General features: G+C 40.1%; 1 protein-coding gene across 6 annotated transcripts in view; it reads right to left on the bottom strand.

Annotated features, from left to right (window-relative positions):
* DTNA (dystrobrevin alpha) overlaps nucleotides 1-24,290 on the bottom strand; it is a gene marked incomplete at both ends in the record, with an annotated part of 103,619 nt that overhangs the window by 44,034 nt on the left and 35,295 nt on the right. For 4 of the 6 annotated variants that reach the window (XM_080639634.1, XM_080639635.1, XM_080639636.1 and 1 more), the window contains 6 exons: nucleotides 3,169-3,249; nucleotides 8,184-8,308; nucleotides 10,770-10,936; nucleotides 13,349-13,454; nucleotides 19,063-19,217; nucleotides 20,748-20,833. In XM_080639634.1, coding sequence (XP_080495760.1) covers nucleotides 3,169-3,249; nucleotides 8,184-8,308; nucleotides 10,770-10,936; nucleotides 13,349-13,454; nucleotides 19,063-19,217; nucleotides 20,748-20,833 — 720 coding nt within the window. Of the gene's footprint in view, nucleotides 1-1,227; nucleotides 1,318-3,168; nucleotides 3,250-8,183; nucleotides 8,309-10,769; nucleotides 10,937-13,348; nucleotides 13,455-19,062; nucleotides 19,218-20,747; nucleotides 20,834-24,290 lie in introns of all 6 variants that reach the window. The other 2 variants (XM_080639632.1, XM_080639633.1) reach the window with 1 other exon arrangement.

The following is a 24,290-nucleotide window of genomic DNA, read 5'->3' as shown; positions in this document are numbered from 1 at the left end:
ACCTGAAGTAAATACCCTGGGAATGCTACAGATGACAGTCTACGCCAATTCTCCTTTGAATAAACATCCTAATTACATAAAAACTTTCTTTAAGGCTATCTGAAACCTCTGGACAAGACTGCAACACAAATTAAAGTAACCGTAAGTTATTTGTAGTGAAAACACAGCCAGCAGAGCTTTTAGCATTGACTATGTTCAGCTAGAAATTTTACTCCGAGTTTGTACAGTTTTTATTATAATATGAATCATGGATCATTTAATATAAAACCAGCACAACTGCAAACAGAGCTGTCAAAGTCTGTTTCTCTGATGTATGAGAGGATGAGCTTCCACTAATGAGGCCTGATTTTCCCAGGGCAACCATAATAGTAAAATCTAAAAGAATAATGCGGATACTGTTACTAGTCTAATGCAGATTGAAGAACTTGGCATTTAGCAGGGAAGTACCTTGGCCTCAGTACTTTCTTACTGAGTTATAGCTAATGCTCATGGATTAATCAAAACAGGAAAAAAGAAAGGTCATTACACTCCACAGCAAAAAAAAAAAAAAAAAGAGGAGGAACTATTCTTATCAAACTGCATATTTCCTTTATGTAGCATGAAACAGGCGCTTCCTTTAGGTCACTGAGATGAGAGTGAATGCTGGAAAAAGGGTGCTGCAAGAAGAGGCTTTTGTCCAAATCCAGCTCTCACTATGTAAATGGTAAGTCTTCATTAGCTGCGGCCATTCTGAAAAGCAAAGCAATGGAGTCCAGGGAGGGTTATATTGGCAAGCAGTGCTAAGTCAGAACAGTAACCACCAGCAGCAAGAGTCATGGAAGGAGGCAGGCTGTGAGATCTGGAGTTGTTTCCAGGTTCTAGAGCAAGCCTCCTTCACTCCTTTGTCAAGAATGCAGCAGGCAAGTCATACACTCAGGATGAAAGCATAAAGGTGTAGTTTTTTTGCTTTTCAAAAACGATGTTTCCAACTTCCACTTGATACATTAATATTAATCCTACATGAAAGGGTAAAATAAAAGGTTTGTGCTGTTCAAAAGCAAGAGAAGTTGGCAAAGCCCACAGCCAGCAGGAAGTCAATTCAAAAGACTAATCAGAGCCACAGAAACCCTCTAGCCCACCAGAGCCTTCCTTAAAGAATATATTTAGTAGTTTAGCAGAATCGCTAATGATTTTAGTGCATGAGCTACAGAACTACAGCAGTTAGTGAGTTAGTGCTCTCATACTGACCGTGAATTGTTGTGAAGCTGATTTACATACTGCTTTATAAGAGAGTGCTCATCAGCCACAGGACTGGCTGCATTTATACCCCCAAGTAACCTGAATGATTCAAACAATGAAACCTTGTTAATACCCCAAAAAGTATACACAGAGAGCAGTGTGTTTAGACTGGGTTCATCACAATAAATGCAGTCTGCAACCATTTAGAAAGGATACTGACTTGACAGTTTGTAGGATGCTTTTCCTTTTGAATAAAAGCTTGCATATTAATTTATAAGAGATGAAAATAAAAATAATGAGAATAAGCTGTCAAGCACCTAAAATCCTGCTAGGTCAATGAAGCAAAAGTTACAAAACTTCTAATAAACAAACAATGTAATTGCTTTACATAATAGGGTACTGTTAACTGTGAAAAAGCCAGAACTATGTGCTGCATCAGGAAACTTTTGCTGCATAAGGATGTCATACTATCCACTTATAAGGAAGTCTGGGTACATATGGTTGAGGAAGGGGTTAAATGTCTCCTGTTTTCAGGGGATTCTCCATCAAGGAGCTCTTTCTTCAGGAGAAAAGGAATTCTAATGGCTCAGGAATCATGTACATTTAACCCTCATAGTTAAAGACAGCCAGTTACTAAAGAACCCAAAGGTAAAATAATCAGGAATTTTTCATATATAAAGAAAAACAAGCAGCACAGTAGACAGTGCTGCGATTATTACTGCAGGTCCCTGGCCTAAATGGCAAAGCACAGTTTTGTTAAATGAGCACAGGGACTCCTTGAGGATAAACAGAAGCAACAGTGATATTCTTACAGAGCACTGCTCTTAATGACCTGTCCTAGAGAGGTCACAAATAGATTATCCTGCCTTGCACATAAAATTCCATTTATTCCAATGACAGAAATACATTTGCTTTTGCAGTTTTACTATCAGAGATAGTGTATAGGCAGCAGACCTGGTCTTGGGGGCTGCTGCGGGACTGGCTTTCAAAAAGCATCTCAGTCACACCCAGCAGCTACTTGCACTAAGATAACAGAGTTTACAGTTTATAGCTGCTGTTAACAAAGTTCTTGAATCAAAGTAGTAGTAAACCATCTTTAGTTTGACACTGCAGCGTGCTGCACTGTGGGTTTGCTTTTGGTGTTAAAACAGGTAGCCATGCATACCCAGAGATTGTGTTTGGTTATTTGGGAATGTTGAAGCACTGACACATACAACAGGAACCAAGAAACAAAATGCACCCAAGGAAGACATATCATCTTCTCCACTACAGCAGAAGTCAATATTTACGCCACCTTCTCATCTATGTGCACTGGAAGGCTTACATAGATTGGGTGAGACAGCTAGCGAATGCTGCACACATATTTTGGCTGTACAGCCAAAATACTGAGCCAAAATGTATACAGTCAGCTGCAAGCGCCTTCTCTTCAGGATTAATGTTTCTGATGACTCTTCCCTGGGTTGTTTGCTGAAGGGTTACCATATTCCAAGACTACTCCTTCTCTTTAATAAAAATCTGAATGGTTTAACAGGAGTAAGGATGTCCTGCTATATCTAGGAAGTATGAGCATGTTTCCTCTTTGTTCATATATCTCGCAGTGCGCTGCAGACATTCCCAATAGGCAATGGCATGTCCCAGTTCCTATTCCCACGGCGCTGCTACAAAACAGCTTCTCCCCAACAGCCCATTTTCATCCCCTTTGGGAGGGTGCTTAGATTGCATGTGAGCCCATTTTAGCATGACATAATGGTTCGAATGAGAACTTAAATTCTGTGCTCTGCTGCGAGGGGCCTGGGGTGCCCTAACTGTAGCTTTCCATCCAGATATCTGGGTATCACTCTAAAATAATCAAGGTATTTATTTCTTTGCTCATGTCTGTTAACTTTGTGAAAATTGAAACCTCCACCACTGCCATATAACGATTTAACATAAATAAGGATAAGAACTCACCTTCTGTTTGCAAAAGGACTTCCTGAGGGAACAGAGTGGGAGAAGAGCGTGTCGTTCATGCTGGTTACAGGTCGGGGGGGCCTGGAAGGAGGCAACATATCCAGTTACAAAATTTTGCACAAATCCCCCTATATCAGCAACAGTATTTACAGAGAACTGAATGAGATTCTTGTTTCTACTTGCATTTTCTGCTTTAAGTAGCAATAGTTCCAAATGACAGATGCTGTGTTTTTAAGAAGAAGTTGATAAAAACACACCATTAATTTTGTGCGTTCTGAGGTGAGTTTTAAGCAACTTGCTTTGATTTTTTTCCCTGTTTTGGCACAAAAATAGCATGCTATTTTTCCTTTCCAAAGCCTGTAGCCCAGGGTGCAGTCACTGCTTTGAACCAGCTAGGCTGAGCACCAGTAGCAGGTTCGCTATGCCAGCACAGAGGTCTGAAGGGGGCAACTGCCAATAAATTACACATCTTTTCATGAGCTCATCTCTGGCATTAAGCTTCATTCTACCACATCCACATAGTGACCACAGTGTACCCATAGCCCTTAGAGTCCCATAAAATATATGTAGAACTAAACCAGTTTAACTGCAAAGCTTTTCAACTGGTATATCGAACCTCAAATCAAAATTTAAAGTAAGTATCTAGTTTCAGAAGATCACCATTAATAATGCTCATTTTATTATTACATTCTCTATTTCATGCTCTTACTAAAAATTAAATGAGAAGGAATATTTCCTCTGCATTCTTTTATTGTCTGCTCTTAAAAAATGTTTTGTGCAAAATTTTTCCTTCTGTATTCATTAAGGAGGAATTTCCCCTTCTTAATGGATTTCTTATACAACATTGGGCAAAAGATAAAGACACTCTGGAAAAACTAAAAATATGTTATTAAAATCACAGGGTTTTAAATCAGATATGAGCAGAACCTAAAGCCATACATAATTCAGATTTCAAGTTGGTTAATATCCCTTTTAAGCTCTGTGAAAGATCTGTCCTGCTTTCTGAATTCTGCAGATGTGCAAATCAGAATATAGTAGTCATCTGCAAATATTCAATGGGCTCCCATTGTGCAAGACAATGGGTCATCCAACCATTTGTAAGAAATAAAGAAAGTCCACTCTGCACAGAAGTGAACTATTACTTTGAGATTTCTTTCCTATTTCGTAGCTCTTAGAAAATAAATATAAATGTGGTCTTTGACAAGTCCAAATGGATTTCTCAGTATGACAACACCACATCACTTTTAAAAAGTTTAAAACTGGGAATAGAATGATGTAGGATTTGGCATGTTATTTATTTATATGAAAATACAGTTTTAGCCTAACCCTGCACCTGCAGACCCACTTGAAAAATTCCTGTTCTGGTCAGTCACAGATTTGAGAAGCAGCACTTTGTCCTCTATGTACTTACGGAGAAGTGGTTTAATGTTATTTTTTCATGGACTTCATCAGAGCTAGGAATAACTTGGATGAGGCCACGATCAGAGCCAATCCTCTGGAAAAGTCACTGTTCTATGAGTCTTGAATTGCAGAGATTTGAAAATAAACTTCAAGAGAATACTTAGAAACTAATTTCATTTTAAGGGTAAGCAACCAGTATTGTGTTGCCTAGGAACAGTAAACTGGTCATTGACGTAGGAGCAATAGTTCACAGCAACTACATGAGATTGCTGCATTTTTTCTTTTCTCAATGCAATTGCTGGCCCATGAACAAGTTCAAAAACTAATTTGGAACAGGCTGAGGTTTCTAAAAGATCAGAAAAGAAAGGACGAGAGGCTGGTTCTCAACACTGCTCTAGAGAAGGAGGCAAGAAGAGTGCCTCCTTGGCAGAGCTTGGGCTCTGCTTTGCCTTGTACCAAGTCCACCTCTGCTGAGTAGGAAGTGGGTACATGGCACCCATGGACTTCAGCAGATCACCACATACAGACTTCAGGTGAATGTCTTCTCTAATTTGTATCTCAAAATAAGGGTGGAAGAGAAAAGTTTCTAATGCCCCAAAGGGCTCTTCCCTTTCACTGTCTCTGTATTGAAACACATTATTTACTTAGCTGTGGATTTTGGCAAAAAAAAGATAAACCAGTTAAAGATTGGTAATACTGAAATTATCACATTTTTTTCCAAACTTCTTCCTCCAATAAGTGTACTAAAGAACAAAAATACTTACCAAGTATCTCTTTTGCAGCCAAAATGAAATGGAAAAGAGATCATTAATTAAATTGTCAGTTTAATATGTATGCGGTCTAAGTAGCTCATTGTACATACTCCATTCTTAACACTCTGATTCTGCAAAAAGCATGAGAGCCTCTATGCATAAAAGGTCTTCAATCTGTTTACATATGCAGAGTTACTCTTGGGTACAAATGCCCACAAACTCCAAAGCTTTGCTGAGATTTTGTGATTAGCATTAGTTTGCCAGTTCTTATATGAAAAAAAAAAATGTATTAAACAAATCTGAGCCCTTCCAAGGTGAGTTTCTTAATGGCTGATACCCAGCGTCACATTCCTTAGGTTCAGCTTGAATACCAGATGTTCAAAACATGCATGTTCAAACATACATCTACAGCGGTGTGATGTGATAAGACAAGAACAGTAGACTTTATGGTAAAGCAAAGGAAAACTCAGGTACTGACTATAAATGTATACCTTTCTGAGGTTATTTCTGAACTTCTGGAAATGAGTAAGCTTCCTGATAAAAGGAAGCTGATGATAACCAATATTCTTCAAGGAGGTAGAAAACACTTCATACTATCAAAATATGCTATGTAATAAATGCATGTTATGGCATAACAGATACCCACAGTAATAAACCAGATGACGTAAGAGGCATTTCCCAAAGTGCTGTATGCTGGTCTAACCTCTTCACACTGATGTCAAAAATAATGTGCCCACCACAAGCCTTAGACAAAAACAAAGTCGGCAGGTGCGGAATGCATTTGAAAAATACCTCCATGATGCACTGCCATTTGTTATCTCTGCAGTATGGAGCTTATTTTTTGTTGCCAAGCTTATGTGTAGGAAAGAAAAATGATCCCTCCATTGGTGGCGGGTGTTTCTCCATCAGGTTAATGACACCTTGATAACTACTTCTCTAGATAAGCCTTAGATGTGTTTCTTGCTTAACTGAAAGTTCTGTGTGGCACCAGTAGAACAAAAAAACACAAGGTCTTTCTGTCTGGTACTACTCCAAGGTGAGAGAATGATGAAAAGGAAAGGCTGTATAGTAATGCAGAGAGTACTTGTCCCCATTTAAGCTAGCAGCTAAGAAAAGGATACTGTTTTGTTGCCAAAATTCTTCCATCTAATGCACATATAAACCCCTTTCTGCTTGGATTCCTGCCCAGAGCTGTTTCTCTCAACTTCCATTATGTTTAAAAATAAAAACCACATCAGCAAGAAGATATTCTCACTGAGGTACTGTAGCATATCTCTACCCTCAGTTAATTTATGCGAATTATGCTATAGATCATGTTATCTCTACAACTTGGAGGTTTTCCACACATGTATCGTTATAGCCAATATATATGGCCAAGTTACATCACCTTCAATCTATGAATATAGAGAAACTCTATCATAAAACAAAATAGATGTCCTCACATTCAATTGCTCTAAATTATGTCTATATAGTTAAGAAGAAACAAAGGTGTTAATTTCACAGCAAAGAATTGTAACAGATCCCACTCAATTATGGTGACTTCCTCTTGCCTTGCCTAAGTGCATTTAATCCATTCACAGCAGCCCAGTTTTCACTGTTATCTTATGACATACTTCCAGGTCCCCAAGGATGTGCAGCCAACAGGGAACAGAGGCTTCTCTTTCAGTTTCATGCTCCCTGTCTCTTCCCATTTCTCTTAAGGATGGCCAAAATCTGCCCTGTGAAATTATCACTGAGTTGCCAGCAGAGCCAGGCTTTTATACCATGCACAGCAGTGTGACAGCTCAGTAGATCCAACTCCAGATGATCTCTTCCAAAGAACATCCTCTCACTACAGCTCTATAAAGAGGTGCAGGGATTTTAACTGACAGTTGAGTGCAACAAGGATTTGGCACTACATATCTGTCAGAGACACCTTGTGTGTCTCTTTTATGCCTTGAAAAAGTTCTGCTATAACCACACAATGACCATCACCATGATTTATCCTTAAAATATCAGGTAGGCTAGATGAACCTTCCAGGTGTTGTGCAACCCACAATGGCAGGTGGACTCCTGCCCTTAAAGATGCTACATACAAACATTCAGTACTGTCAAAACTAAATATGTATAATAATTACAGACTGGAATAGTTCCAGCAGCCAGTAAACAGATATACAGCCTGCAAATACAATTTCAATGGATGCTGCCTGAAATGCTTCAGTCAGGGCTCCTGGGAAGATGGTTAAGAAATGTATTTTCTTAAGAAATGTATCAGGATAAAAGAAATACTTTAAAGACAGTATTTTTGGAACATTTTTTTGAAGTTAATTCCTTTGTAACTTTCTTCCAATCAGTGTCTCGACTTTTCCTGAATTCTATGGAAAATTTAACTGTTTGGCTTTTGTTTTTTTTTTTTTTTTTAAAGGACCCAGCAAGCAAAGGTAAACCAAACTGATAAATGAGAAAATCTGAGCAACTGCCACTAGGGGCAGTGCGCATGCTTTAGACAAAAAACCCGTGGTGCCTCATGTCAAGACATATGTGCGGTACATTGAAGATGAGTCTCTAGATGACAAAATTAATGTTCTCAGCATGAATACATCCCAAAGTGCTGAAACTGAATGGATTTGAAGAGCATAGGGACATAACAACACTGTGTCCCACTATTTGGTTATATGTATATATCCCACTGACTCTTCAAGTGAAGTCACACCAGAAGAATATTTTAATGCTAAATACCCCAATCAGCAAATTTGCACTTGTGATGCATTGAGCTGATACACCACAGCTGCCTCCCACTTTGTTCAGAGCTATAGTATCTATATCTGTTGTAAGCAACTCCTACAACAAAGCTTACTTTTTCTACAGCACACAGATACTTACACAATATGAGCCAGGTTTAGAGGTTTTTCAGGCTGGTCAGGGAACATTGGGTGCAAAGGTTCACGGCTGGAAGCACAGCTTAAAGACTTGCTAAGTGCATTAGTTAGCTTCTTAGCAGGTGATTTCTGGGAGGAACAAGGAAGGCAGAGGTAATCTGGACAAGTAAGGTGCATAGTTTCTGCTACAGGAAGCACAAAACAACAGGAAGCTCTACAAGCTTACGTATCTATTGACTGACATCCCCCTTGCCTACCTCCCACCCCAAGAGTCTGGTAAGACAAAGACTGCTCAGTTTGGTGGAAAGATTACTCTTACCTTCAGGTGCCTTCAGAGTAGGCTTGGAGGGAGTATATCTATATGGACAGATGCAGTTGCCATGGCTTCTTTGACATACTGCACTCAGATAGTATTGAATGAAGGACAACACAAAATTAGTGTTGCCTGGATTGGAGCTGACTCATACCTCACCATCTTGAGAGTGCAAGCAGAACAAATCTGTGTATGCCTGTCCATGTAGATACACTTACAGGAACCATTCCTTTCCAGCTGTGGGCCAGGCACAAGGCTGCTATATTCCCTTTCCTTGCTACTATTGTCCTCCTCAGCCCCAGCATCCTGTACTGTTTAGCTGCTGTTATAAAGGTCCTCTTCCATCTCCCATGGCTGCTGCAGCCCCTGTCACACTGGGCAGTGGGAAATTTGAGACACATGCATGGTGGGCACTGCCCCGCCATGGTGACAGTGTTCCAGAAGACGCCGGTGTACTGTCACTGTCAAGAAAGGGGGGGAGGCTTTGTGCAATAAGCATGCTTTTCACCAAGAAATCCCACTGGCAAGTCTAAAAAACCCCATAAATCACTATTTTCTGCATTTTTTTTTTGCTTGGATGCTCTTTATACTTAAAACACTTTCCTAAGTAAGAGCTCGGAGATCTAAAGTGCCTTTTAGGGTGTGTGAGAGATCTTCAGGGAATCCAGCCCACCTCTCTGTGATTCTGCCAGTAAAACAGGGGCAGTGATCCTTGCACTGTCTCCTTCCTCCAAAGCACAGCTTTACATGCTGTAATTTAAAACTCTTCCTGGAGCCTAAAAGGACTTGTACTGTATTTGTGCACACACATCCTGCACCGACTTAGGTCTGTGATCAAGATAAAAATGAAATATTTCTGTTACAGAAATGTGCAAAGTTCAGGCTTTTTCTTTCACACTATAAATGTGATTTCACTCTGAAATGAGAACAGTTAAGTTCCACTTCACCCATGAACACCTTTAATCTGCATGTGGAGCTTGATACAGATGCATTATAGAGAATGCTAACCAGGTCTGAACAAATGCTAATGATCACTACAGGAAGGCAATTTCAGACTTGAAGTAAAACATTTGTTTCTGACAAGGAACGTTTGAAACCACTAGGCGTGTAGTCAGGTTTTTGTCTTCTGCTAAGCAGAAATTTTAAGTTTTCCAGTTACTTCCTACCTATAATTACAGCTCCCTGGCTACAGCAAAAAAGGATTTTATAAAACAGATTGCTGTTAGGAATGGAGTCAGAGCTACAGAGTGGGAACTCTCCTATTCAGAGACTAAACTGAAGCCATTCATGTCTATGCAACAAGTAGCAATTAGGACCCACAAAAACAATTATAGACCCAGATCTGCTGGGATGAAGCACAGGGCCATGTGACTTGCATACAGAGCAAACCACGTCTGTTTAACCCTTGCATGCTCCATTAACACAAAGCCAGACATTATAAAAGTCTTAAACCTCAGAAATTTGTTAAAAAATACACACTAAGTGCTGCACAAATGTGAGTTGTCACTTGATGCACAGTTCTCCTTTTTTGTAACAATATACTTCCGTAATATTTAAGATTAGTTAGGATTTTTCTGCCTGTCTCTGGATTTGAACCCTGAAAGATTGGGATGCTCACTGACCAGGGGCTTCTGCTAGTGGTTTGCTCCAGTCTGTGGAAGTTTAGCCCCCAGGTCTGATGCCCTTCAGAGAAGCTGAATGTAGCTGTCGATAACTTCTCTTTCAGCTTAGAAAAAGCACTGAAATATTTTGTTTAACAACAAAAAGACTGAAGTGTGTTTTTCTCTACAGTAAGCACTACCACGGATCTAAGCCTATGACCATGCTCAAATCCACAGTGCCAGGACCATCCCAAATGCTACGCATATGCTGCAGCCACTCAACTGAAAACATTGATGAGTGAGCATTAAGTATTCATCATTTCATTTACATGTAGCCAAACAGAGCAAGCCAACGACGATTTTACCGTGAGTCCTGTGGGAATGGGAGAAGCTGCTGTGAGCCTGGTGCCCTGCTGCCAGCCCCTCCTGCGCTGCCCGTGCTGCGGCACACACCATCACAGGTGCCACAGATCCTCACCCAGAAAATACCATTCCCACCTCCATGCTCTCCTGAAGGCTCCCAAGGCTGAAGCCTCCCTGATGGGGTGGCCAATCCCAATCGGCAGCCCTGCTCCCAGCCTCTCTGTGCCGGATGGCTGCCTGGAGCTGCGGCCAGGGTCTTCTCTGCTGGCTGGAGGGCAAAGCAGTCTGCAGCAAGGCATGAGCCTTCCCTTACCCATGACGTGTACTCTTTCATTTGGTGCTGGTTGCTGTGGGAACCGCTGGCATGGCCCCTCCAGAAGCAGTCCTGACAGAGCTGGTAATTGTGACACTGCTGGCAGCGGTAGCGAAACCCCATCATGCTCTCGCTGTGGCAGTAGGAACACTCGACGGGATGGAAGACTGCACAGGAGAAAGAGACACTGAACCATAAACCAAAGCAGAGAAACCCCCTGCAAAATTTTACAGACAAAGCCCTGAACTGAAGGGTGAATCCATTCTTTGTTTCCAGATACTGCCCACAGCTTTGACCTGTGAAAACTTGAGTAGCTGCCCAGCACCCTGTGCTAAGCCCCAGGCAACACTTCCCTCACTGGGCACCAAACCCTTCATCACTTTTGAGCTCACGCCTGCACCCCCTGCTCACAGTGGTGACAGATGTGTTCACTGTTGAACGGAATACATGATAGAGGAAATTCATATGTGGGAAAATCCACTGTGCCCTTCAGCTGCATTACTAGGGGAAGCTGAATGTTTTGCTGTGCTGTGAGGAGCTAAAGAGATGCGCCTTGGAGAAGTCAAACTCAGCTGTCTGATTATGGGAAGCACAGAAGTGTACTTAGGCATGTCGCTGTCTCTTCATTACTGCTGTCTCATCTGTACAACTGGCAGCATTTAGCTACCTATATATGGAGCTGAACACTTAGCTTTGGAAGCCCACATTGGGAGAGCTGGCCATTGAAAGGACCCATGTGGTCCTGTTCTCTGTTCCATTCAGAAGCAGAGAGTAACAAAGATGCAAGTCACTGAGCATGCTAAGGCATCAATCAAGACATTCTGAAGCTCCTTCCTGGCAATAGTGCAATTTCAGTTCCTCTCTCCTTACAGCATGTACCCAATTTACCACAGGGTACTGAACATTCCCTTGTTCCCAGGCACCTTCTGCTCTTCTGTCATAAGGTTCAGTCTGGAAGATTTGGATCCGTGCTGAATGTGTCAGAGTTTTAACTCCTTGTCAGAATTTCGCAGCAGGAAGGGTTAGTGCTCTAGCCTGGGAAACTGGGTGAAGCTGGTGAGGGACAGGGATGTGATGACAAGAGCTGGAGAAAGGTGGGGTACATAGGTGGCTTTATGGCCAGGTAGAACTTAGGAACATCATATTATCCATGTTGGTGACGAGGGATTTATTTAGTACAAGAAGACATATGACTTCCTCTTCCTTGTATAACCAAAAAATGGCAGCACACCTCCCCTTCCACCAGCCCCATTTTCTCTTTGGAAATATGGTATAAATACTTCTATTGCCTAACAGGATGAGTATTTATGATCTTTTCTTCTTCCTTCTCCCCTCCCCACTTTTTCCCTGCAGCATCCCAGAGCTTCACTTATGCCAGAGGTAAACCTCCAAGGGAGCCACAACACAGGAATACAACACAAACCCCTTACATAACACCCTCTGAGGCAAAATACTGGGCTGGGAAATGGCTTACAAAAAATCTATTTATCTTACTCAATTAATAGTTCAGATTTTTTGTACAGACTTCCTCCATCTTCCTTTTCCAAGATTTAAAGTGTTAGGGTAATGACTGTCAGCTTCATTACATCCTGATGATCATGAGCAAGAAATACCACATTAGGAACAAGTACATCCAGATAAATAAGGCAGTAAAACAGTATTTCTTGTCTCATGGTAGGTTTTTTTTCTATTTAATATTGTCAGTGCTGGTCCTTCTGGATAGTGAAAGATGGCTGCATCTGAACTGGGGAACTTCTCCAGAACTACATGAGGAACAGTACAGTTTTTGAGCTGCAATTTGGTGGTGCACAGAGTGAGGCGAGCTGAGATGCACAAGCTTTCTAGCTCTGCCTCTGCACTTTCAGCATGGCAGCACCTTCTACAGAAGCACTGTATGAGGGGTTTGGCTGGAGGACTACATCTATGAGTCTGCAAACTTCTCCTCAGGTGCTCAGAGCTGGAAGGCTGAAAAAGATATTATTGCCCAGCGACATGTCTTCTAATCTGTGGTCTACTCATTTTGGGGAAAGACAACCCTTGAGGAGCAAGAGGCATCTCACAGTTAAAACCTCATCTTCCACACAAGCAAAGGATAAGGACAAATTCAGAATTTCCTTTTAAGAGTATATCGCCTGACCGTGTAGACTTAGGAGGAGATCCTTCATAAGGACCTTTTGGCTGGCATTTTGCACTGCACTGGACATCTCCTGCCAAGAATACTGCATGAACGGAAACTGCCAAGCTGTTCCTTCTCTGCTGCCATATGTCATAGCTAATAAAAGTTGTGGCCTTGACAGTTTATCAAATGTAAGCATGTGAATGGACCAGGTCCTATTGCTCTTTGCTTATCCAGAGCACAATAGGAGAGGACATGGTCAGGATAATTTCCTGAAATGAAACCAAATTTCTGGCTGAATGACCAACAGGATTCTTAAAATACTTTACTAGTGACTGTAAGAAGAGCACATGGAGTCAATGAACCCAGCACAGTAGCTCCTGCAAAACCATCTACAGAGTGAGAAAAACATCACACAGAAGTTTACTCTTGTAACTGTTTTTTGGCAGCAGCTCTTACTTACCATTTTCAACATTTGCCAGTCGATGCAGAAGTGGTAACCACACTAGACACTGTGGTGGGGGATCAGACATGAGAGTATCCAAGAAAGTGTTTAATGTGACTTTTTTCTGCTCAAACAAGCGAATAAACATAAAAAAAATCAGTAATTAGATATATAAAAATGATTTTATCTTGTCCTTACAGAAACATTTGGGAACGAGTTTCAGACAGAGTCTGCTTCCAGCCCTGGCTTATTAAAAAGAACATGAGGTATCAGCAAAGCTTTTCTGGACTATTTTTAGTAGTTAAAATGTATACCGCTGATGAATGGGTTGGATACACCTAGCTCCCACTCACTTCAAGACTACCTTCTAAAATCAATGCCTGAAGATGCTTTGCGAATAAGGCTGGCACTCAACTCCTCGTGTTTTCATGTGTTTTCAGTTACAACACAATGTGTACAAGCGCATGTAGGGTATCACTACATATTACCAATTTTCATATGAAAAGTCACTGCAGAGAATGACTGATGGCTCTCCAACAAAGAAAATGAAAGAAAATAATCACAAGGGAGTACAATTTCAAACCAAATACAGGATAAGGACAGACCATCACTGGCAACTGTGTTACTATAATTTAAGAAACTACGCTTGTCTGTTGAGTGATGGCAACTATAATATATAACATATAACTAAACTATAGTAGTTATAGTATAAAGTATAACTAAATATGTGAGGTCTGATTGTGGCATGTTGTATTTGCTTGTATAACTTAATAGTTTATACCATATATATATATATATATAACTGTTCCTAAACACTCCACACCTGTAAGCGCTTCAAGATCCCTTTTATCTTTCAAAGAGATTTAAACTCTAAAATATCCTTGTTGATTTTCAAAATGTAATCTAGAGCCTTAAGTTTCTGAGGTGTCTGGAAAAAGTCATCACAAATCTCAGTTCATTTGGGTTTTTTCAGAGCTATAGGCCCGAGATACCTCCACCATAAACATCTGCTCTTTCCTATGAAGTATATGGGTTACTTAATACTAAAGTACAGACCTACCGAGTTGTCAAGGACAGAGAGTCCTTCAGAAATCAGCAACTGAGTGTTCCTTTAAAATAAAATTAAGATGCAAAAATATTGAGTCCTGTTGAGAATGTGTGAAGATGTAATTTATAGAAATGCATATTGAAGTAGCATCCCCATATCCAAAGGGATTGCTAAATTTTCATATCTTATTGCATAAGCTACTGCTCTAACTTGCTAAAGAACTGTGGCTACCCCATGAGGAAGCAAACCAGCAGCTATGCAGTGGCATGTATCATCCCAGTATGCTTCAGAATGCTTCTAAGAGCCGAGATTTCCAGATGGAGTGTCTGTGCTGTATTTACATACAATTGCCACCAGATGTAAAGAAAATCATTATTTCTCTTATACACTGAGTGATCAATGCAAAACACCTCACTCTCTAACAGTCTCAGGGCAGAAATATTGCAAAATACTGGGAAATATATACAGATCTTTGTCCCAGGAGAAGAGAAAATATTCAGGCTAGTTGTGGAAATCGTCTTGATTCTTTAATGAACAGAAATAGCCAGAATATGAGCTCTGAATCTCACTGAAATACTACCTTTTTCCACAATACCTGCAGTATAAAAGTCCAATCAGACAGCTACCACCTGCTTGTTATATGAATGATCTTCCCACCCATGGAGAGTGGATAACCACTTCCCAAAGGGGCATCCTATGCTGTAAGCATCAGCCCACAGAAAAGGATCTTTCTTTTGGAGATTGCCTATGAAATTTGTCCTGGCTTTGCTGACCAATGCCCCCAGCAAACATCTGTGCTGTCTGCATCAGAAATGAGAATGGAAGGAGAAAAAGCAGAATGAAGTCTAGGAAAAGAAGGGTCCTCCGGTGACCCATACTGCAGAGCTGAGTATCCCGAAGTCTTCCCTCTCTGCTTGAAGGCGGATAAGTTGGCAGCAAACACACAACCGGTCTAAATATACAAAAATAGAGGGGAGACAAGAACAGCTCTTCCACAGTGCAGTAGGCTTTTGAGTGCTGCTATAATTTAAATCCTGATTTGCACCAAGTAAAGCAACTTAGCTTCACTGACAGCTTTATGGGTGAACCCTTCTGGTGGTCACTGATTTTATGTACTAGAGAGAACCATACCCCTAAAGGACACCAGAAGAGCAATTTCCATACATTTTACAAGGCATATTTTCCTCCTGCAGTTTTTTTCAGCTGCTGGGAAAGTTGAAACTGAAAGCTGTTTCTAAATATACGCTACATGCAGATGGAGTCTAGGTTTGTGGAATAACACTTAGCCAAGTGCTAAGAAAATGAAGTTAGCATCTATCTTTTCAGTTTGGGATAAAAAAAAAGAAGTAAGAAAGGTTTTTTATAATAATAACATCAGATATTAACACAAATACCATATAACATTACATTAATCCTATCTACGGGGAAAGTGGTGGCAATGAAACTCCTCTCTGAGCCACAGATTTGTATTCTGAAACATTAAGTCACTTGCTTTGGGAATTCTGTTCCATAAATTCGCTGATGAGGAAACACTGTTGTTTCCATTTTGAATAGCCATTCAACCTAGCAGTGCTTCAGAGATTGAGGAAAATACAGGGTTTGATCAAGTAAACCAGTATAACGGGGAATAATAAAACATTTCTGCAAAAGGTAAAGTCCTTTCAGATGCAAACTGAAATGGATTTGACGCCGTGAGCAGATTATTCCAAGAATCTTTTTCCTCCCCTGAAACTGAGGAAGCTATGTATCAGGGGGCTGAAAGGTCAGCAAAAGTGAGTTCCATACTGAGAACAACAGAGAGACAGCCAAACTCATCCCAAGGTATTAACTTGTGATAATGCTAAGTGAAATAATACGAGAGAGTGAAAGAACAGCCTACGGTGTGACTAAGATTGTAAATATAATTTATCATAGAGCCATAGGGATATGTTGAGTCTCATTTCAAAACTCTGGTTCACCCCTACTGAGCATGTAACGAGAATTAGGTAAAGTCAATTTAAGTGAAATATTAGACTAGTTTTACGAGAATACCTGGCTGCCTAGAGATCCAAACAGCAGCTTTCTAAATCTGCTGTGTACCTACATCAGTCAGAGACCTAACTCTTGTCAGCTTTAGGTGGAGATAGTGAAGTAAACCACCTGATGCCTGTTTGGAGACTTTGTTTCTTAAGGTACCTTAGTACATCTGGTCCACTCATCTGGATGCAATATCAATGAAAGTGCCACTTCTGATGGCTACTTAGACAGAAAATGAGGCCTGAATGGCACCATTTCAAGAAAAGAAATTGCTTTTACAGTCTTTAATAATAGCATGTCCAACATGCACGGAATCACTGACAGAATGGTTGTGGTTGGAAGAGATGTCTGGAGATCATCTTGTCCAACCCCCCTGCTAAAGCACAGGATGGAGTCCAGGTGATTTTTTGCTATCTCCAGAAAGGGAGACTCCACAGCCTATCTGGGCAGGCTGTTCCAGTGCTCTGTCACCCTCAAAGTAAAGGAGTTCTTCCTCATATTCAGATGGAACTTCTTGTGTTCCAGTTTCTGCTCATTGCTCCTTATCCCTTTGCTGAGCACCACTGAAGAGTCTGGCTCCATTCTCTTACCAATTGCCCATAACACATCCATATGCATCGATAAGATCCCCTTTCAGTTGACTCTTCCACAGGCTAAACAGCCCCAGCTGTCTTAGCCTTTCCTCTCCTAAGAGAGACGCTTCAGTCCCCTGATCACCTTCACTGCCCTCTGCTGGACCCTTCTCTAGTAGCTACTTGTCTTTCCTGAACTGGGAGCCCAGAACTGGACTCTGTACTCCAGATGTGGCCTCATCTGGAGGTCAACCCCTAACCTGTACTAGTGCATGGGGATGTTATTCTGCCCCTTGTGCAGGACCCTACACTTCATTAGGTTTCTCTCTGCCCAGCTCTCTAGCCTGCTCAGCTCTCAATGAATGGCAGCACAGCTTCCTCATTTATCAGCCACTCCTCCCAGTTCTGTGTTACCAGCAAACTTGCTGAGGGTACACTCAGTCCCTTCATTCAGTTCCTCATGAATAAGTTGAACAAGACTGGACCCAGTACTGATCCCTGGGGAACACCGCTAGCTACAGGTCTCCAACTAGACTCTGTGCTGCTGATCACAATCCTCTGAGCTCTGCCATTCATCCAGTTCTCAATTAATTTCACTGTCCTCTCATCTAACCCACACTTCCTCAGCTTACTTATGAGGCTGTCATAGGAGACAGCGTCAAAATCCTTGGTGAAGTCACGGGAGACAACATCCAATGCTCTCCCCTCATCTACCTAGCCAGTCACTCCATCATAGAAGGCTACCAGATTGGTCCAACAGGATTTCCATTCCCCCTTAGTGAACCCATGTTGACTACTCCTGATAACCTTCTTTTCCTCCACGTGCAAAGCCTGAATGCACTTTTGCCATGCAAGAGCACTATATTATTGTTTTAACACAAAACTATCAAAAGTCACTTCACTATGTAAATTCTTCAACATAAGATGAAGCGCTGTTGTAAGACTCCCCCTGTGAAACAAGAGTAGTTTCACATATGCAAACATTACCATTTAAAATTATTTAGGAGATGATTACATAGATGAATTTTAACAATGCCCTTCAGTTGACTGGAGTACTTATTGATTAGCGACGAAACTAAGGGTAAACAAAATATTAGACTATTTTGCATGAAAATGACACTATTCTTGCTCAATTCAACTTATTTATTCATCAGTATTCAGTTAGTGAAAGAAAAGATAAAGAGAAGTAAAATTCCACTTTATTTCTAATATTTTCCCAGTTTCACTGTCTTCCCTTACTTTATATTTATAGAATTATAAAGTGTGATGAGTGGCAAAAGCCAGAGGAATTCTTTCTTTCTCCACTGGAGAAGTGGTCAACCAGCCTCAATTATGGGATCTTTTGAAGTGCTAGGTATTAGGTGGAGCCAACATACTGTACTCAGTGCACCTACAGTCTGGTTAGCTGTGGAAAAATCTCGTATTTTCTTCAGGATTAATTGATTGCTTTCCAGACCCTATCTCACTGACGTTATCTGTAAGAGACTAGGGATATTCTAATACACTACTGACTCCCGTTTTCAATAAAGGCTTAAGGCAATTTTGTTCTCACTTGTAAAATTCTTATGTGTGTATACCATCACTTGGAAAACATGTAGTTTGATTTTTTGGCAGGACTTGAGCTTTGTGTGGAGAATACATACTCATATATGTCATATATACTCATATAGTCATATATCACTATATGCTCATGTAGTCTCATATGTGCTTACAGTAACAACAACTAACTGAAGTGGAGAATTTGCATGTCTTGGGGTATTTATATCACCTAAATGTAAGTATTTACCTTAGGTGCTTCATCTAGGAAGTTAGTCTCCTCAGGTCAATTTTGGAACATATAAGTTAAGATGCTGCTCTGAACCACTTTCTGACTACACCTCTCTTTCATTCATGGTTATATGGGGAACATTTAGAGACTAGCTTCCAATTGAAGGCACCTAACCTACGTGCCAGAGATAAGGAAAGTGTACATGCCCTCCACACAGCCATGCATTTCCTGGGTGAATATGCACATATATGTAAGAGAGGAAGAAAGCCTTGGCCTGCTCAGAGGGGTGACTGAGATCCTGCATCTAGGATGCTCATTCTTCATTTACCTGTTGTGAGAAACAGGATTTTGCTGATTGCTCAGTATAACCAAATGAAGGCCCTTCGAAAACAGCTGTGGGCAGCTTGAGAACCTCCCGCAGAAACATGTCGTATCTGCCATAAACCATCACTCCACTGGAGTCAGAAATCATTGAGAAAATATCTGAAGGGGGAAAAGACAAGCAAAAGACACAGCAACTTCAGTGAGAGCTACAGATTTGGTCTGAATTCAGTATCATCTCATTTGAACCACAAGTGCTAAACAACATGTTCTGCTTATAAAAACCTCCACTATTACTGCATCCTGAATTATAACCCTTCTCAATAGAAAACAAAAAGGATAATTTACATATAAAGTAGCTGATTTTCATACTAAAATATTCCTTTTTTTTGTTTGTTTTCATTGTGAGTGGTCATTTTTTTAAGCAAAGTCTGATGCATGGCATGAGGCAGTAATTTAATCAGATAAGAAGGATCTAATTTGACAAGATACGCAATATCAGCTTTTTTCCTACTGCCAGCTTACCATGTCAAATCCAAACCTCGACAATGAGATAATTAAGTCAGTTATTGTTTTGGAGACACAAAGCACTGAAGGTCTTTCAAATGCATTACTTTTCACTCTTCTCCATTTTTTTCTCTTTTGGTCATGTGTAAAAATACTGTAGAGATGCATGTTTCTCAGCCTTCACTTTTCTCCTTGTTTAAACTTATCCTAAGCTTATCAGGGGATCATAGACTAAGGAACATTTATCATTTTTCAGGCTGTCATGTCAGCTCCTTCATTCATCACGAATGTGGAAGGGAAATTCTGACAACAGGACCCTGAGACTGCTGACACGAAAAATAAGCATTGTACTCTAGCTTTCCACTGGATGGACCTTGCTCCTGTTCTTAAAGGAGCCTAGGGAACTGTGTTCTATTTATACTTGGTCACTTAAGTTCAGTCTGTATTTGAGTTTTGACACAGAAATAATATACCAAAATATGGCACCAAATCTGGAAGATTAAATTAATACCTGGGATTTCTACTTGTCTAATCAACAACAGTTTGTAAACTCAGTTTTCTTTGGCTGTGTGGTACAGGGCTCAGAGAAAACTGAAGGCTGACATTAATCTTTTGGTCAAAAAGTCAAAACGGTTTTCTGGACTTCAGCTACAGGTATCATAGCACTATACAGAAAGACTTTCATTGCAGCTACAAGTAAACTGTGCCTTAACTATTGGGGAACTGGCAATAAATCCCAGTAAATGAGAATCTGTTCTCCAAAATACATGGCATTAATATATGCGCTATGGGAAAAAATATAAATAGCACATAAATATATTGTACTTCTAAACATGAAATGAGAGAGATGTTACCAAAAAGTCTGAAGAAATTGTTAAATGATGCTTAATGATGTTGAACATTTGAGGCACTTACCTGTACTCTGAATTCAATCATCCCAAAGAAAAAAACTAAACCCCACCAATCAGAACCTCAATATATGCAATTTGGCTTAAAAAATATGAAGTCTGGTGTGAAGTTCAGCCAAACATTTAGCAGGATTTATTTGCAGATATACACAGTGCAAATCCAAAACCCAGCCATGAAACTACAACTTATCCTAATTCCCTCTTTTCCTACCTGTACTGTTATTTCTCCAAGTACAATGATGATTAAGAGGTAAAAAACATCACCCAAAAGACTTACATCTTAATTTATCCATGATTTTTCCTCCACAAAGAGTTGCCAAGGCCATTTTGACAGCAAAAACAGAAATTTTACCATGTCCTTCCCTGTTCAAAAATAAGTAGACATATTTAATACATCCATTTTACAATATGGACCTCTTTCCTTTTAAAATGCATATAATTGACATCACATTGTAATGCACACTGTAAGTGGATTGACATACAAAGAAATAAGACCTTTAAAATCAGTTTGTTTTGTGGGAACACACATCAGTACATTGTTCTGTAAAGATCTCAGGACATATTTATTATGTATATGAAGCTCAGTATTAAACTGTTTACCTCATTATACACTAAGATGATGATTATTACTGCTATTTGTGCAACAGCAGCACTGGAAGGCACCTATCACACTCATGCTGTCCCTGCCCTAAGTGCACTATGTATCTTTGTCCCTAGAAGACTGCAAAAATCAACACTAGGAGCAAAAGTCAAAGGACTCACATGACTGTACAAGCTGCATATTTAACCTGTTAATAAGGCCTGGCAATTGTTTTTTAAATGATTCACCTGCACCCCCAAGAACCTTTAAGAAGGGCAATATACCTGCATCTAGAATGCAAAGGACATTTCTTGTGATATACAGAAGAGTCCCTGGTTTGTTCAAGTTGAGGTTATGCCTGAATTTCTCTTTTCAACTTAAAACGTGTAATGCTGTTAAATGTCAAATGCACGCAGGAGTATGCCTTGGGGTAAAAAGATCTATTTTTTTCTGTAAATCCAGCCACTTTCAGGTAAAAATAAAAGACTTCTTTTTTTTCTCCCTGCAAGGATCAGACCATTCGATGTGCTCTTAGGATGCTGTGTTCACCTTTAACATGCTGCCAACTCTTCCTTCAACTGTTTTGAAGCACTCAGTGGCTTAACTGTATTGATCCTCTTGCTATCCTCATTCTCCCTCTACAGTCAGAACAGTCCCCAGTGATTACTTGCCATTATAGAAACCTTGGTATATTCAAGCTGAGTGAGTAATACATGGCTTTACACATCACAAGGCACTCTTAGCTCTTAAAACACCTATTCTCTCAGTTTAGGCAAAACTAAGTCCAGTGTTGACAGGAATGGCAGAACAAAAATGCTTTAATGTCCAGTCCCTTAACAAAGATGAGAATGAACATGCTTTTGTAAGTTCATCTGCTTTTTAATGTCCCTTTTTTGGCATCCAAATGGTGAAATGAGTTTCTTCTTTGAATTCTCAGTCTTACTATAAGGCAGTAAGAGTCCACAGTTGCACTGAAGTAACTTTTGTCTGTCATCCAATCTCCTTAGCATTACTTAATAGCCTCTTATATGCCTGTTTAATGACATCAGTGAGAACACATCACCATGCTTTAAAAAAGAGACAGTCAACCAGTATTTATGAGCTCAGCAAAATGGCACCCATGTCTCCTTCTAAATTCTACTGATAAGGCTAATGATGGGAACAGATAATAAAGCTTTGTGTAATTTTTTGGAAGCAGAGTTTCTGTGACCTTCAGTCTGTATCAGGGAACATTATGTTTGTAAGAGACTTCCTGGTAAAATATATATAATTCTGTCTTATATGAGATAGTCAAACTGCATTGGCAATAGATTAGAATATAGACCATTAGAATATAGAAATTTAGCTCTTTATCAATGTTTCTGAAATTACTCTGTTGATTGTCACTCATAATTCTAATGAAGAAAATCAGTAGTAAAATATAAACTGAACCTGGAAAGCACAGAGCCTGTGACTTTCTCTCTCTGCTCATGACAAACCAGACTAATACAGTAACATACACATAATAGCCGTTAATGGTATACTCATATCAGTACATTAAAGCATGCTACATGCTTCACCCCTATCTTCATTAAGTACTCAAGACTTCAGAAAATGAGTCAGTTCCCTAAGCTTGGCTAGCTAATAATCTTTAAAGTTTGGTGAATTGGATTTAGTTCTGCATCAGTGTAACCCATGATTCTAAGTATTAATTCTAAATATTCTTTACACTCATTTAAAATTCTGGGTTTTTTTTTTCAGAAAAACAGCTAGAGATACAGATAAAAAGAAACAATTTCACTCTTTACTATGTTCTTTAATGCTGCCTTTCATGCACGTTTTCTTTCTCATTACATTGTGTTCTCTTTGACTGGCTTCATAAGATCAAACCCACAGCATACAAATTGCCAGTCTTCTGTATTTCTGTTGACTGGATTCTAATTTGTGCAAACCAGGACCTAGCACTGCCATGGCTGAGAATTTGGTCTTTTTTATTCTTTTTGTGTGTGCTGCCCTTTAGACCTTTGGGAGCTTTTCTGCACTGTTTCATCATGAGGCTTTCACCTGCCTTTACAAGAGTTGTTATACTTCAGAAAAATAAATGCTAAGTGGAAGCAACAGTGTTATTAAGAAGCGATAGAAGAACTAGAGTTAAAAATAAAGCTCATGTGGAAGTGCTTCAGATTTAGATTATTTTTCCCAGTAGGTTTAGTTACATTTACTATTAGGATTATATTTTTGAATGGCAGACACATATCAACTGGCCTTCAGCTTTCCACCCCAGAGCCATTGGCTTTTCCCATACTCAAACAGTTATGGAACCCAAACAGAAAAAGAAAAGATTTCATTTATCTCTTCAGTCTCTCAATTTGAGTTGATTAGTTTTGACACTGCATTTTGTATCAGTCATTTGTATTCATAAAGGCATCACTGGAGCCAGTATAAATTCAATTTGCCCTCCAAATACATACATCTGTCTCTGTGTGTGCACACATATACACATACGCATATATAAATATATATGACTGATGAACAGACAGGATAATGGGGTTTATGACTTGCCAATATCATCTGGATCCAGAAGTGCCCTAAGCTATATCTAAGCAGCACAGATGCCCTTGACTGGCAGCACTGGGGCCCATTGGGTTTGCTGTGTAAAACCAAATGCTGAAGCAGTGGCTTACAGCAGCATGAAGACCTCTATAAAAGTCAGTGCTCCCTGAAATAAGCTTTACGCTGGTTAATGCAAAGAGTTATACATTTTACTGGTGGAAATAAGAGAGGCCGGAAAATATTTTGATTTTTTACAGCACCTCCTTTACTGAGGTTACTTCTCAGATCCCTGCGGAAAAGCACTAGAAGCATAAATGATGGCAAAAGCAAACCTTGATGGCGACGTGCACTTAGCAACAACACAGGATGGAGTACTTAGGAAAGGGAATGATGACCAGGGCTTAAGGCTATCTCCTACTGCTTGGGGGAAAAAAGGGCAAAAAAAAATACATGCTTTTAAACACCAGAGCAGATCAGGTTTCCTCTTCAAATGCACGGCTGCAAAGAGAGACAGGCTCTCCCCAGAGCAAGGAAGCCCCATGACTGCCTGATAAAACCCAAAGACCGTACAAGGCTAAGTTCAGCTCCAGGGCCCAAGTTTGCCTTCCTGGTCAGCAAGGAGAGTGATATCAAATGGATGACACTGTGTCAGGATCTGTAGCAATAGTCATACCAAGGCAGCCATATGTTGGGGAAAGCTATAAAGAA

The sequence above is a fragment of the Psittacula echo genome, assembly GCF_963264785.1.
Source record: "Psittacula echo genome assembly, chromosome: 2".
Classification (NCBI taxonomy): Eukaryota; Metazoa; Chordata; class Aves; order Psittaciformes; family Psittacidae; genus Psittacula; species Psittacula echo.
The sequence above is the reverse complement of the archived record's forward strand: the minus strand, read 5'-3'. Positions and strand labels throughout refer to the sequence as shown.